The 14,743-nt window shown below is 36.4% G+C and overlaps 2 protein-coding genes across 2 annotated transcripts; one reads left to right on the forward strand and one right to left on the reverse strand.

The window, feature by feature from the left end:
* The first annotated feature begins 2,606 nt into the window (after positions 1-2,606).
* LOC134675238 (uncharacterized) lies at positions 2,607-7,165 on the forward strand. Its single transcript, XM_063533455.1, has 4 exons — positions 2,607-2,701; positions 4,539-4,703; positions 5,667-5,822; positions 6,983-7,165. Exons 1-4 carry the CDS (start codon positions 2,624-2,626, stop codon positions 7,157-7,159), a joined length of 576 nt encoding a protein of 191 aa, XP_063389525.1. The 5' UTR covers positions 2,607-2,623; the 3' UTR covers positions 7,160-7,165.
* Positions 7,166-7,845: 680 nt separating this feature from the next.
* On the reverse strand, positions 7,846-14,288 carry LOC134675162 (uncharacterized). The gene is made up of 9 exons (XM_063533345.1): positions 14,135-14,288; positions 13,111-13,619; positions 12,689-12,923; positions 12,024-12,235; positions 11,427-11,612; positions 10,792-10,944; positions 10,075-10,247; positions 9,620-9,694; positions 7,846-8,994 (listed from the first exon to the last, which is right to left on the reverse strand). The coding sequence occupies exons 1-9, from the start codon at positions 14,175-14,177 to the stop codon at positions 8,958-8,960; spliced, it is 1,623 nt and encodes a 540-aa protein (XP_063389415.1). The 5' UTR covers positions 14,178-14,288; the 3' UTR covers positions 7,846-8,957.
* Between the last annotated feature and the right edge of the window lie 455 nt (positions 14,289-14,743).

The following is a 14,743-nucleotide window of genomic DNA, read 5'->3' on the forward strand; positions in this document are numbered from 1 at the left end:
ATGGTTATACCCCAGAGCCGTGAATCTTAGAATGCTTTGTTTACCCACGTTTCAATATATTTTAAGCATTCTTCCATTACGATACAAGAAAAGATGCTATTTTAGTATATTATAGATTGAAACAGATTTAAACATATTTTTAATGTTTAAGGTGCTTAAAAGCGTGGTCCCAATAGATATTTAGTTTGAAAGGATTTGATTAGTATTAAGGGTATTTATTTCAATTCGAAGGTTGGGACTTCGCTTGTATCATATATGTACGTGCCAACTTAATACATGCGATATGGTTGATACATCGTTGATTTTCTCCAGAATTTGATCGTTCATTTTAGCATTTTGAACATATCGATGGATGAAAGTTGGTATTTGGTATACATTTTGAAAACTTATGGTAGCAAGTCAAGTTACTTTTTCAGTATTAGGTTATAAATGATTTAAGACTCGAAAAGTAATATATATTTGACATAGGATACGTTTAACATGTGTATTTAGAATTGTGCGTACACTACGTCCGCATAGTATTGGTCTCTTTTAGCGTATAAAATAAAAAATATATTTTATATAGGAAGATTGATTATTTATGATGTATTTTTCGAAATTTTTAGTTTATTCGTTCAGTGTAGTAAGTATAACCTTGGTGGATAATACATTCGCATTTCACGTTTGATTTAAAAGTGTTCATTCGCATAATATGTTTCCAAGTACTTTTATTACTCACTTTCAATAAATTTTAAGCACTTAAATGTATTTATGTATATAACTTGTTAACACACTCTTTTTTTAGTTTATTTTGTAAACTTATAACGTTCGTAGCAGGCAGGGATGGCTTTTTTTGTTTTGTATTTTTTTTAATAAATTTATTAAACACTTCCTTTGTTTTTATTTTGAAAGCGTTTAGAGGTTCTTCATACTTCAAGACTATCATACTAATTACTCTAATTAGTTCTTTAGGCGTTCGATCTAACTTTGTGATGTCTGTAACGTAGGGATTTGGCATTAGAAAGTTGAGAGCCGAATTAAAAATATATTTTTCTATAGAAGATCTTTTATTTCCATACAAAACACATGGTACTTACAGGCGTGGCTCACTTCGCGATTTCGTCGCTTTACTACAAGTAGCTAAAAATAAGTACATCCGTCCCACACCAATTTTGATGGCTAGCCATAAGCCGCGCGTGGCGCTGTCGCCACCTAATAGCAGCCATAATCTGTCCTGATCGTAACAGACGCGTTTTGTTAGAGTGAGTCTTCTGTACCTAGTACTATTATTTATTCTTTTGTTTGGTTTTACACGGGCACCTATAGTCAGACCGTAAAAAGTCTGCAGCGATTTTGATAGCCCACGCACTGCAAGTGTCATTTTAACCTAAACTTTTATAAAATTATGAGGTTTACACTTACACTGCGTGGGCTATCACATCCGCTGCAGACCTTCTTTGGTGCGACTTATACGTTGCTTTTTATAAAAGTGAGCGAAGTTGTTTGCGAAGGCAAAGCCCAAGCAAGATTCTGCTTTCTGAAACACTCGCTGCGATCGAGGCTCAATTTTGAGATCATATTTGTCAAAAAACAGTACCTACAAGGCACAATATGTATAAGTCTATGGTTTACTAGAGGCGCTAGTGCTACACTCTGGCGGCAAAACATTACAGTAATACGCCCTTTTTAAGCAAGATAGATAAACACTTCGTTCCCTTGTATCAAAAAGAATAGATAGTTCATCTTATACGAAGTTACATATGTCTTTGCTTGTAATAGTAACTTGCGGTTTCCAAAATCTAACGGAGTATTACTGCAATGTTCTGCCGCCAGAGTGCAGCACTAACTTGTTTAGTAAACCATAGAGTATATAACCTATACATACTAGGCCTTAAGCAGTTTTTGACAAGTTTTCACTGTGACATTGATGCACGAAGGCGGTTTGTTTACAGGTGGCATACCGCGAAAATCGAAATTTCTTTATCTGCCTCTATCGATCGAATAAGCAAGAGTGATAGAGAGGCAGAAACTGAACTTTTCGACTGTCGTGTTTCACGGTAGGCCATGCGATTGACAGTGACGCATAATGTGTCATTGATGATGTCCATGAGGATTGTTTACTGTATGTGCTAGTGCATAGTGGTGCCACCTACCCAGAGCTTTGCCTAATATTCCCTAAATAAACGTCAGCTGCTATCAACGCCAGTTGCCATTCCAGTTGCAATACATCTATTAAACTCAATCACAGCATAACATTTCAAATTTAAAAATTTTTAGTAAAGTATATCGCAGGACTGAGTACCTACCTATCATTATTCTGTTTGTTTAAATGTTCTTGCAGTGAAATAATTTATCAGCCGCGTTATCTATTTAAAATTTAATGACTAACAATTTCAAGCTTCACCAAATGCTGATGACCTATTCTATTCTACGTTGCTTTTTGGAATCATCGTACACGATATACACTTGTTAACTAAGCAGAACTTCCTCCTAATTAAATATAACAACAGCTATTAAGTTGTTAAAGATATCTAACATATCTGACATTCTACCACCATGTCAGATGATCAGATAAGTGTATCTGATGCCACACGCAATCTATAATGTACTTAAATAAGCCAGTTTGTAGTTACCACTGTTTACAATGATGAGTTTTGAAGAGATGTTCATTGTTTTGTTCCTGTATTTTATTGGTGTTTGTGACTGCCAGGGTCCTGTGGATGTAAGTATATAAATTTACCTATTCTAGGGCTTTTTACTTCTCATAGCGCTAATAAACATAGGTACCTACCTAGGTATTAATAGCGCTAATAAACATAGGTACCTACCTAGGTATTAAAAGCCATGAGAAGTCGCCATGAGAAATAATGTGAATATAATTCTTTGAGTCCAAAATATAACTCCTGTACACTTGTACAGTAGTGTGAAAAGTAGCTGATCAGTGATCACTAGGGATGTACCGACTAGTCGCCGACTAGTCGGGAAAGCCGACTATCCGGCCATATTTGTAGTCGGCGACTAGTCGGCAAAAATAGCCGATTAGTCGGCACTTTATAAGTGAAAGAAAAACAGAAAAAAAGAAACTAACAGTCAATATTTACCATATGTTTTATGTCTATTTTACCAAAATACCTATTCAGGGTGTGAAAACTGTTGTTCATATAATTGACCGTTTGGTCGTTATCGTATGGTGGTGGGCTGGTGTATTCCTCTACAGATCGATCTCAACTGATTCTCGTGTAATTTTATGGCCAAGTTTTATACTTAAAGAATTTTATTATAATTCAGTTTTTGTTTTTTTTTTAATGGTGGAGCCATGGTGGTGGTGGTTAATCATAATCATAATCATTTATTCGATGCAATCCATGGATGTAATTGCAAAATTTAGAGACTTATAAAAAGGGCACGTTGCTCATAAAGACGCTGACCACAGGGAATAGGTTCTTAACTGGCAACTACGTACGAGAAATAGAGCCTTGGAAATACCTGCTACAAGTTGTAGGTACCTACTGACGGTCTGCTCAGGATTCTTTGAGTCCAAAATAGAACTCCTGTACACTTGTACAGTAGTGTGAAAAGTAGCTGATCAGTGATCACGCTATGCGTCAAAAGCATCTACCATTCTCTTATAACTTAAAAACAAAAAATACAGGGTGGAAAGGCACGACGATCCTTCCCGGAAGTATTAGGTCGTTTAAGCGATAGAGAGCAGATTGGTAATGGTAAGAATCGTTAATTGAGTAAAAAATAAAAATTCCAAATTTTCTATTTTTGGACGCGAACTGTAGATATTTAGGTATCTCTACTTAAATTATCTAGGTGGAAAAGTATTTCAGGGTGGCACATTTTGGCATGTAGTTTCTTCCGCTACTATAGTTGGTCAAGCAAATCTTGTAGAAAACGGACGATTGGACGATGACCCTTCGCGTCGCGCCATTTTTTTTTAAATTTTCCGCCTTTTTCTACTGACATTATTTGCTTGACCAGCTATATCTACAACGTGTCGCAAAGTTCAACGATAAGCTGGCACCAGAAGATGGACCTGCTCATGATTACTCGAGGAAAAATATATAGGTATATATATGTCATGACATGTGGCCTATTTTATAAAGCTACAAGTTACAATTTACAAGCGGAAGTCTAGTTCTAATACATAGGGTAGAGCTTTTTCAACGCGCGTTAAAAAAGCGCTTGAATCTGTCCGCACTCTAAATTCCATTTAACGACCAAATCGAAAATCCGACAACGCTTGAAAAAAAGCGCCACCGCTGTCGTGTGAATACATAATTACATATATCCATTTGTGTCATTCAAACGCTTTTTTAACGCGCGTTGAAAAAGCTCCTGTGCGAATGGGGGCTTAGGGGTGTCGATTATTTTTTGTAATTCCATAATAAATTGAGATTTTTTTTTTTGCTCGAGTAGTCCTGAGCAGGTCCAACTTTTGGTGCCAGCTTATCGTTGAATTTTGGGACACGTATAAATGCTGACTGTGCAAGGGCGGTGACTTAGAGAAAATGCCAATATAAGCAACAATTCCATCTTTCCCACCATTGCAGGCAGACTTCGTGCTAAATTTCGACTCGCCAGTGTATGTATGCCCCGACCCGTCTAGCCAGGCCTACGTCGACACGTCGGCCGTCGAAGTCGACAGATACAATGAAACTACTTCGTACATGACCGGCACTATATATTTTCATAAAGGTTTCGACAGTGCTACTATGGTGAGTGGAATTAAAAATGTATTAGGTACCATTAACTAGCGTCCGTGAGGGACAAAACATACGCAATGCGACACTGTGATTGGTCGAATTTATTTGTTGCCCACCCATAATCCATACTACGGTGGGGAATAAAATAACTGATTTGCAAGACCAAAGTGATCCCATAAGTGTTCCGTAAACAAAGTTTTGTACGGAACACTAAAAATGTGAGACTGTGACAAGGACCAACAATAATAGCGCTTTCGCTGCTACTCTTACATAATAAATTTTCATTTTTCCCCCTACAGAACACCTAATTAACATTAGGAAAGCACCTAACAAGTATGCTTTTAAAAAATCTGTGCGTGATTTCTTTGCTGGCAGTTCAAAGAAGAATTAAGTATCTGTCTGACAAGTCGTATAATATCTATATATTTTATATGTATGTATATATATATATATATATATATATGTATGTATTATTAATCTATATTTATGTATTAATGCCATATTTATTAAAGAATCGGTGATATATGTATGTATGTACATTGTATATATTTTGTTTCTAGATAAGTTCTCTTCTGGTTTTCTAATGCACCGCCTACAATATTTTCTGCTTGGCCTTAAGGTTGACTGGTAGAGAATGCCTCATGGCATTAAGTTCGCCTTTTGTACATTAAGTTATTCTTTTGTGCAATAAAGTTTTAAATAAAATAAATAAATAATTTTCTAAAAAACACAGAACACCTAATTTTCTAGAAAATTTGGGGTTCTGTGTTTTCCCCCACCCCTCATGCCTGATCCTGTTATACAAAAGAGAATGATAAGTATGGTTGTACTAGATTCATATGACACATTAAGTATCTCCAACTAATAGAAGGCCTTGTGCCGATAAGTTGGATTTATGTTTTCGGCGCATAAGTAGGTACCTATTTATATTCCGCTAGATATTTTTACGCGCTTAGATTGAGCTTTGTATTTCAGGTTGAAATAATGGTCGAGAGAGAAATCAACGGTCAATACGAGATGTTCATCTCCCACGAGATATGTGACGTTTGCAAGGAATTCGGGGACGAGGACAGTCTGTACGCAAAATATTTCAGCTACTTCGGCTTCCCTACTACATGTCCGTTTGCTGCTGTAAGTGCATCAGTAATATCATCATCATCATCATCATCTCAGCCATAAGACGTCCACTGCTGAACATAGGCCTCCCCCTTGGATCTCCATACGTGCCGGCTCCATCCAGCGTCTTCCGGCGATCTTAACAAGGTCGTCTGTCCATCTTGTGGGTGGATGCCCTACGCTGCGCTTGCTAGTCCGTGGTCTCCACTCGAGCACTTTTCGACCCCATCGGCCATCTTCTCTGCGTGCATTGTGGCCTGCCCATTGCCACTTCAGCTTGCTAATCCGGTGGGCATCAGTAATATATGAATTTTAAAATCATTAACATATTATTATGACCTTACGCCACAGCCTTACGCTGTATCTTTAGGTATTTAAATAAAAGCTTAAACAAACAATTTGTACATTTTAGGGTATTTATAACAGTTATTTGTGATCCGTAACTGAACGACATGACTTAAATCTACATTATTGGTCATCTAATGTTTCCTCCTCCCGTAAACTGGCTTAAGGAGCCATTTGACGGTAGATTTTGTTTACTTTTATTTAAATACCTAAAGATACAGATTATAGTTATGCAAATTTCCTCTGTCACATGAACCCGTCACCTAAACGCCGCTCCCATACAATCGAAGCTGCGCTCTGATTATAAAATTTCATCAAACTTTGCATGAACATTTCGTTGCCCCAATATTACAGGGTTCTATGTTTCACTTTTATCGAACTGAAATTTGAACATTGTCCTATGACAATGTTCAAATTTCAGTTCGATAAAAGTCACTATTGACATTAAGTCGAATTTCAACTTTCAACTATCTTGAAAATGTTACCTACATAGAACCCTGTATGTATGTAACATTTTTATAAATAATCATTTTCGTTATTACAAAATGTTAATCTTAATGTAGGTACCTACACAAAGAAAATAAAGCGAGTTTTGGTTTGGTGTGTAAAACTTCTACTCTTGCGCTCTAATCTAAAAAATTATCTGTATTAAAATTTTTAGTAAAACTAGTACCAGGCTATGTGGTATTTTACGATGACGAGTATAGCTACCTAAACATTATTGGTAATCCCATGATTTGGAGCGGCGTTAATAATAGCGTAAGCGCTAACCGCCATTAGGTACCTTTACCGTAAGTCGTCACATATGGATAAGTTTATAATGTTCTCAGGGTCCGTATGAAGTCCATGACCTGAAAGCTGATAACGATGACCTTCCTATCAACGGGGCCACGGCGGGCCGCTACCAGGTGACCATAAATCTATACAACAACCCGGACAGCACTTGTAAGAACGTGAAAGAATTTATTGCCTGCCTGAAGCTCGATTTTATTATTGAACAGCTTTGAATGTAACAGATGTTTTATTTACCCCATTCGTGAGGTTATTTAATTTTGAAGGTAATACGTATATGAATTTTAAACTCTTTCTTTTTTAGGGTTCCGTACCCAAAGGGAAAACGGGACCCTATTACTAAGACTCCGCTGTCCGTCCGTCCGTCCGTCCGTCCGTCTGTCACCAGGCTGTATCTCACGAACCGTGATAGCTTTTGAAACTTTGAAGAAACCAGTAATTAATTATCAATTTTTTTGAAAAAAGTTTATCAGAAATTAGAAGGATTGGTAAATTTTCAGTACTTTGAAGGCTATTTTCTCCTAACAGGTTGAGTTTGGGCAGCTAAAAAAATACGTGGCCGTTATTTTAGACTACTCTATAACATATATCAAAATAAATCAAATCGGAGTCGGACAGTTGGGTACCCTTCCTTGTTAGATATCCAAGTCACATCTAGTCGATATCTAATGTAGATCTAGTTGATCTCTAAATCGTCTCAAGATCTTGTGATTATCTCGAAATCCGAATAGGCTTGGAAGATTTCTATGATCTGAGATCGGAGGTAGGTACTAACCTATCTATTACTGTTTAGCACTTCCTTCGGCCTTCTAGGGCCTTCGTCTAATAATGCGACATGGGGATAAAAAAAAAAATCTTCTGAACGAAATGCAATTATTTCGTCAAATGAAACTCGTAAAAATAGCTTGCTACAAATTTTAATGCGAGAAAATATCTAATTACTCGTCACTATGTGGCTCATTTACATTCTCATCCCTGCTAGACTCATAGAACACATCTTGGTTGGAACGCCTGAGTTTCCTTTCTTCAGAACTAGATGAACTATCCGAAGACTCTCTATCTCTTAATGCTTTTGCATCTTTATCTTTTGTTTCTCTACTTTTCTTTTCCTCCGAGCTGGAGCTATCTTTCTTTTCGGCCGTTTTATTTGCGGATTTCTCTGCTGACTTGTCCTTTTTATTGTGCTTGGATTCTTTTGTCTCCTCACTGCTATTTTCAGCTGGCTTGGACGGGTTTTTGCTGAAATGCAAATGAGAATTTCAAAAATAAAGCCTTTCTCGTAAGACCTATCATATAAAGTTTTAATTTTTTTTTATTTGAACATTATTCTTTGTTTGTTTTTAAAAGCAGTGAAACAAAAGAAATGCTACTTTACTTGGTTCATGGAAGGTCCAAATTAGATTGCACGAATATGTACATTTAGTCTCAAGAGGTTAAAAGGCAGAGGGAATATATTTCCCACCTGATTTTGAACTTTATTTCAAAGTGATGTGGTTAAATTTTGCATAATTTCTAACACCCTTCTGCCTTATAAAGGGTTAAGTTGAAGCCACATTTTTAAGAAATTAAATAATTACATTCAATCTCATTGCTAATACAGTGACGTTATATTATTATGTTCTCATTCTGCGATCCTGAGTGCATTTAGATAACCAAATGCCAGTCATTAATGTACCTACTTTAAGTATCTTTATTATTCATGATACCGATTTCTATTTCTTTTGAATACCTGTTAGAATATAAAGTACTCACGATTGTCTTAAACTCTCTCTTGATTCGTCGTCACTGAAAAATAAATACATAAACAGGAAATTAGTTTTCAAAGGCATCATGAATAATTTTCAGTTTAAAAGTTATTTGAATTAATTTCTTCTACCTGTCATCGTCATCCCTATTATCATTGCTGAAATAAATTACAAGGTTATGTTAGTATTTTCTGCTAATAAGTAGTTTTACCAAGACCAAGAAACAGTCAGCGATTATAATCATTTGTTTCAAAAATGTTTTTTTCACTTACTCGTCATCATCGTCCTTTCTATCATCGTCGTCTCTATAGTAAAGAAAATAAACAAATACAAATAAAAATACAAATTTAAGTAAACCCGCATTAAAGATCTGTAATGGATCAAGTACATTTGACTGTAGGTAACTAAGTATAAAATTGAAATTTAAAAACTCCCTATGCTAGGTTATTTATATGCAAAAAATCCATTTAATACCAGAAATGCCATTATTTCGGAAAAAAACTCTTCAAACTGCTGGATATATTTCTATCAAACATAGCTAAGGACTATAAGCAGGGTATTTCGCTTTCACGTAAAAAAACCGCATCAAAATCGGTCTATCCGTTGGAGAGCTACGATGCCACAGACAAAGAGACAGACATTGGCGTGAAACATATATACATACACTTACCTATAACATCCCTCTTTTTGCGTCGTGGCAGTCGTGGGCCAAAATCATAGTAACCAGAGTTAGTTCGAATCGGCACTATTCTCGGCAAATATAATACCTAGCCATGCCATTACTAAGCAAATCCATTAATCTATCTGTGATAACTTACTATTCCTCTTTTAACCCTGTTTCCAACTGCAATGACTGCATAATATTTTCTGAAAATTGAAACTCCCTTCCAGCATGTATCCAACAAGATTTCACTAAAGATCAGCACTTACTCTTTAACGCGACCCCAATCGACTGTCCATTCTTCATGTGTGATGCCTGTGCGGAACACCCGTCTACAGGTCTCTCTGGAAAATGTATTTTATAGAAACTAGTAAACAATTTTTATATTTAACTATTATAGCTGTTCCAAGTTTTGAAGCCGACTTTCGAAATATCTGCATTAAGGTGTAGCTGGATTGACTTTTCGCTTTTATTTCGGCGTCTGATTTCATGGACATTTTCTCAAGTCAGGAACAAGTGAATGTGGAGGTATCAAGAGGTGAGAACAAGTTGAAGTTAATATCAAATATGACAGGAAATCAAAATATACGGCCGTGTATGCTGCATATTCTGACAATCGCAGCGAAATTAAGTCCATAAGTCCAAAAATCATGAAACTTGACAAGACGTAAAGTCTTCAAGGCAAGAAGGGCATTAGAAATATCTAGTATTAGGGATAACATACTCGGTATCCTTGTAGATGGAGCACGAGATAAACTGGCGGTTCTTGAACACAGACGTGTACAGGAAGGGCCCGTGACAGCTGTGGGTCTTGGGGTCGATCTTGCAGGCCGAGATAACGCCGATCACTCGCTCTTTCTGCTGGTACTTGACTAGCAACGGTCCGCCGTGATCGTTCTGGCGATGAAACCATTTACTTGTAATATTTCGTATTACTACAATTAGCTATCAGATTTTACATTGTCAACTTAAATAGTGATTTCACGAATTTACAAATTATACTTATGAAATTTGATTGAAATATGAAACAGTTATTATTATTACTAAGGACAAATGTGTAGAAGACCGACCGGCATATATCATTTTATTGCTGGAAAAAGCGTCATGGGTCAAGGGGCAAGATCAAATATTTCCATACGTATGTCGCTCAGACACAGAAAGGAAGAACTTTACTCCTTCTGATCTGCCGGCCTTCTGCTACTCTCATATGATAATTTTATAAATTTTTCCACTGTGCAAAATTATGATTCCTATATGATTCCTATAGAAAATGATTTGGCCATCAGATTATGACCAAAAAAAGAATATCGAAACACACAGTCAACCAAAGTGTTTAACGTATCCGGTGACGGCGACACCCGGACAAATCAGGTATATAATATAAATACAGCTATTCAGTAAATTCTAACGTGCATGGGCTCGAATATAAGACTGTTGTTACCTCACAAAAACCTCCTTGACTAGCCGATCGTCTCGCTGTATAGTCATCAGGGTCCTGCAAGTGCCGCCCTAAGTCTATTTCCTCGGCTCTTCTGGACTCTTCTATGTCGGTCCTTCTAGATTCCTCCACATCTGTGCAGTTGGCGTACCTTTTCTGAAAAGAGTCGATAATAGTGACAATGCTTAACTTCTCTTAGGATAGACTTTTAAAAATGTAATCTGGAAGAGCGAGGTCTCCTGATACAGGTACTTTATACCTAATAGGAGGACTCGACCACTATGTATTTACCAACTAAGATTGAAATGAAATAAATTATTATCTTATTTAATGCTGCTCTCTTGATATAAAAGTATAACATTCTCGACATTCTACTAGCACTAGTTTACATTTGGTTAAACTGAATAAACAGAAATATTGTCAATAGAATCTTCTTCTTCATAATTTGTGAAGAGGATCATGAGATCATGAACAGCGGATGAGTTATACTTCTCGGCTGATCTTCCAACTCCTGTTTTGGGCGTTATTGGGCGCATTTTGGTATTTTTATTACATGACAATTTTTATTTGCCTGACAACGGGCTAAATAATGATCATACTCCAAGGTAAACAAAATTTGTACTTAAAATTATACTTACGTCACAAATTTCGCTAAGTCTCTTCATGACGTCCTTAGTGCAAATCATGTATTGTTCGATGATGCTCCTGAACCGTTGAGACCATTTCTTCGCGCAATGCTCGTTATCCATTATGCAAACCCTGGCTTCCTGGAGACACTTGGCATTTTCTGGGATGTGCACCGATTTTTGACGACGGTAAACTCCCTGTAAATTATGTAGGTAGTTAGTAATAGTAGATATTTCATCATCATCATCATCATCATCAGCCTGCTAGTAGATATTTGAATGCTTGAAATTAATTTATTAAAAAAACATATAAGGTAATAACATTTAATACAATTAACTAAAAAAAATCAGAACCAATAGTACCTATAGTGTACCTACGTCATAAATTTCACGTTTTGACGCTTCCGTTCCTTGAAAAACCCGTTCAAAATATGAAACAATTATAATAAAAGATGGGGTTTTCTTTAACAAAAGCTTCGGCTTGCTCCATAGTCAGAGTTTTCCAGAGAAACCATAACATGGTATTCCTTGTATTTGCAAGTATCCGTGCGGTTCTATACGTTTTACGAATAACTTTAGCTTATAAGCTACCACCGTAGTAAATACTACCTCTCTAAAGTTACTGCCACTGCCCCAGCCAGCAATCCAGCCCTTAGTTCCCGGCTTCTCAAGATCGCGGCTGATATTGTTGTAGCAGACCATGTCAGCGGCGAAGTCGCAGCCCTTCTCGACGACTCCGAACTTGAAGGGCTTGTTCACTTTCACGATGGCGATGTCGTTTGAGGACCACTTGATGCTGTCTTGGAAATCGAACTTGTAGTCTGAAAACATGAGATCGATGGTGTAAGTAAGTGGATTCGGTAAGGGGATCAACAAACTTATTGTTACTGGTTTAAAAGGATGCTATGTCCCATAAGACATTGCTTTTGCTCTTAAAATAAAATTAAAGCTATCTACCTAGCCCGGATAAAAATATCAACATGTAGTAAGTTGTAGGTAAGTTTGTTCTTGCAGTTGGTTAGTATATTTTTCTGTCTTCATCTGCGCTCTTTCTAGTTGAATATCATTCCAGGAGTCGTTCGTTCTACGTTTGGAAAATATTAGTTAAGGATACATAACAGTCAAGTAGGTAGTTGATTCTCTTTACCAAGCCTATAAAAACCCTTGGAAGCCCTCAGAGTTGAAACTAATTATTGGATAAAGTAGTGGTATCCAACGGGGCTTGAGGTTTCTTAATAATAAGAGTATGATGAGTGTCAAGATGAGGATCTTACTTTTAGGAATACACTTCCAAACGACCTTCCTCCTATTATTGCAAACACATTGGTCGCTCTTATAGTCGAAGCTGTCCACAAACTTGGTGGTGCCAGAGACGATGTAAAAGTGCTCCGCATCCTCGACGCAAGCTGCTGAGGTGAGGACGTAGTATCGTTCTACGATGACGCCGCCGCAGAGCCAGCCGCGGTATTTGTGGGCTTTCGCGGATTCTTTCGTAAGTTGGAGGTATACCTGATGAAAAAAAAATAGAAATGGGGGTATATAAAGACTACTTACCTCTCTAAATATCGTTCGATGTAGGTAAATATATTTTTTCGTTGACGTAAGAACGCAGGTCGGGGGTAAGACTGAGATACCTACCTACGTAGAGAGGAATTCAATTGTTAAAAAGTAATTTAAATATGTTTATACCACTTACCATGTACGGCCGCTTCCCTTTAGGAGTATTTTTGCTGTACAGAATTCTTCTAGTATCCACTGCAGTACGATTTTCATATTCCCAGCCTATATCCTCGTGATCAACTATTAAATTCGAAGTATCATTTTTTTGCTGTCTACGGCTATGTTTTCTATGGTGCTTTCTGGATTTTGAGTGTTTGTCTTTCTTGTGTTTATCATCGTGTTTTTTATGTTTATCGTGCTTTTCATGACTCGCGTGCTTTTCATGGCTTTCTTGCTTTTCATGGTGCTTTTTGTGGTTTTCTTGTCTATCATGCACCTCTTTGGTTTTACTTTCATCCTTTTCATTGCTCTTGGCTTTCTTGTGTTTTTTGTGCTTTTCATGACTTGCATGTTTTTCGTGACTTTCAGAACTGCTATTTTTCTCGCCGCTTTTATCTTTGCTATGTTTTTCTTTGCTCGCGGCTTTGTCTGTTTTATCTTTACTTGAGGTTTTTTCATCAGTCGAAGGCACAGAAAGCGCTATACCTGTCAATAATTTTAAGTGTATTTTTTTACTTTTCCATAAAAAACATCTACCTATCAAAATACTTGTAATATGTACGCGATTTAGAGCTTTGTGTAAATGTAAACTGAAAATCATTGATTATTTCGATAAAAACAAAACGATTTGCGGTGCTTAAACATGTAAAAAAATATGTACCTGCCTCTGTTATTTAAGTTATTTTTAACAAAACTTACCAAGTAATCTAAATCTATAATAAGACTAAATTCTAAACATTCGTATACATAATAGCATATTATCGTGGTCAAAATATGTTTTTATTCTTTAATACGTACAGTCACCTCCAATAATATCTTACTCTTCAAAGGCCGCAAAATTATGTGACACGCTCTTATGGCTCTACAAATAAAATCGTGTCAGATATTTTTGCGGCCTTCATTGTGTAACATATTTTTGCAGGTGACTGTACCTTACCAAAGTATTTTTGGTTCTGGCTACTGAAAATCTTAAACAAAAATCAAGTTGAAATGAAACTTACCTATTAAAAGAGCCAAAGAAATTAAAAGAAGTATTCTGGCCATAGTTACCGGTATGGTTTTACACTGGCCAGAAAAGTTTCCGAAATGACTTTTTCAATTAAACATCAAAAAGCAATTATTCTGATATTTTATTCGTTGAATTTAATTATTCAATTTCCTGGATGTAACGAAGCAATTATATTTTCAATTATTGATAAAATATTGTACAAAATAATTAACTTTCTTGTAGCTTGTAGATATAAAATGTTACTTAATTGGTAATTTATTTTTTCGTTTCTTTTGTTGCTAACTACAATATTTCTTCAATTATTGTTAGCAACAAGATAAGGCAACGAAATTAGAAATGAGCCACCACGACACTAATCTTTTCTCACGTTACTTATTTCTTTTTTTATGTTAGAGCGTTTTCAGGCTTAAGTCTCGAAATGAGGAGAAAGGCAAAGCAGAAAAACAATTACGAATGAATGCAATCACAAATCACAACACAAGTAAATAATAACATCTGGGAAATAATAATATCGAGCTTTACTGGGAAAACGTACTAAAACTCTAAAATCCGCGTTTTCCGAGAGATATGACCTAGAGAAATCGCTTTTTGGCTCCTAAAA

Source organism: Cydia fagiglandana, chromosome 21 (assembly GCF_963556715.1).
Source record: "Cydia fagiglandana chromosome 21, ilCydFagi1.1, whole genome shotgun sequence".
Lineage (NCBI taxonomy): Eukaryota > Metazoa > Arthropoda > Insecta > Lepidoptera > Tortricidae > Cydia > Cydia fagiglandana.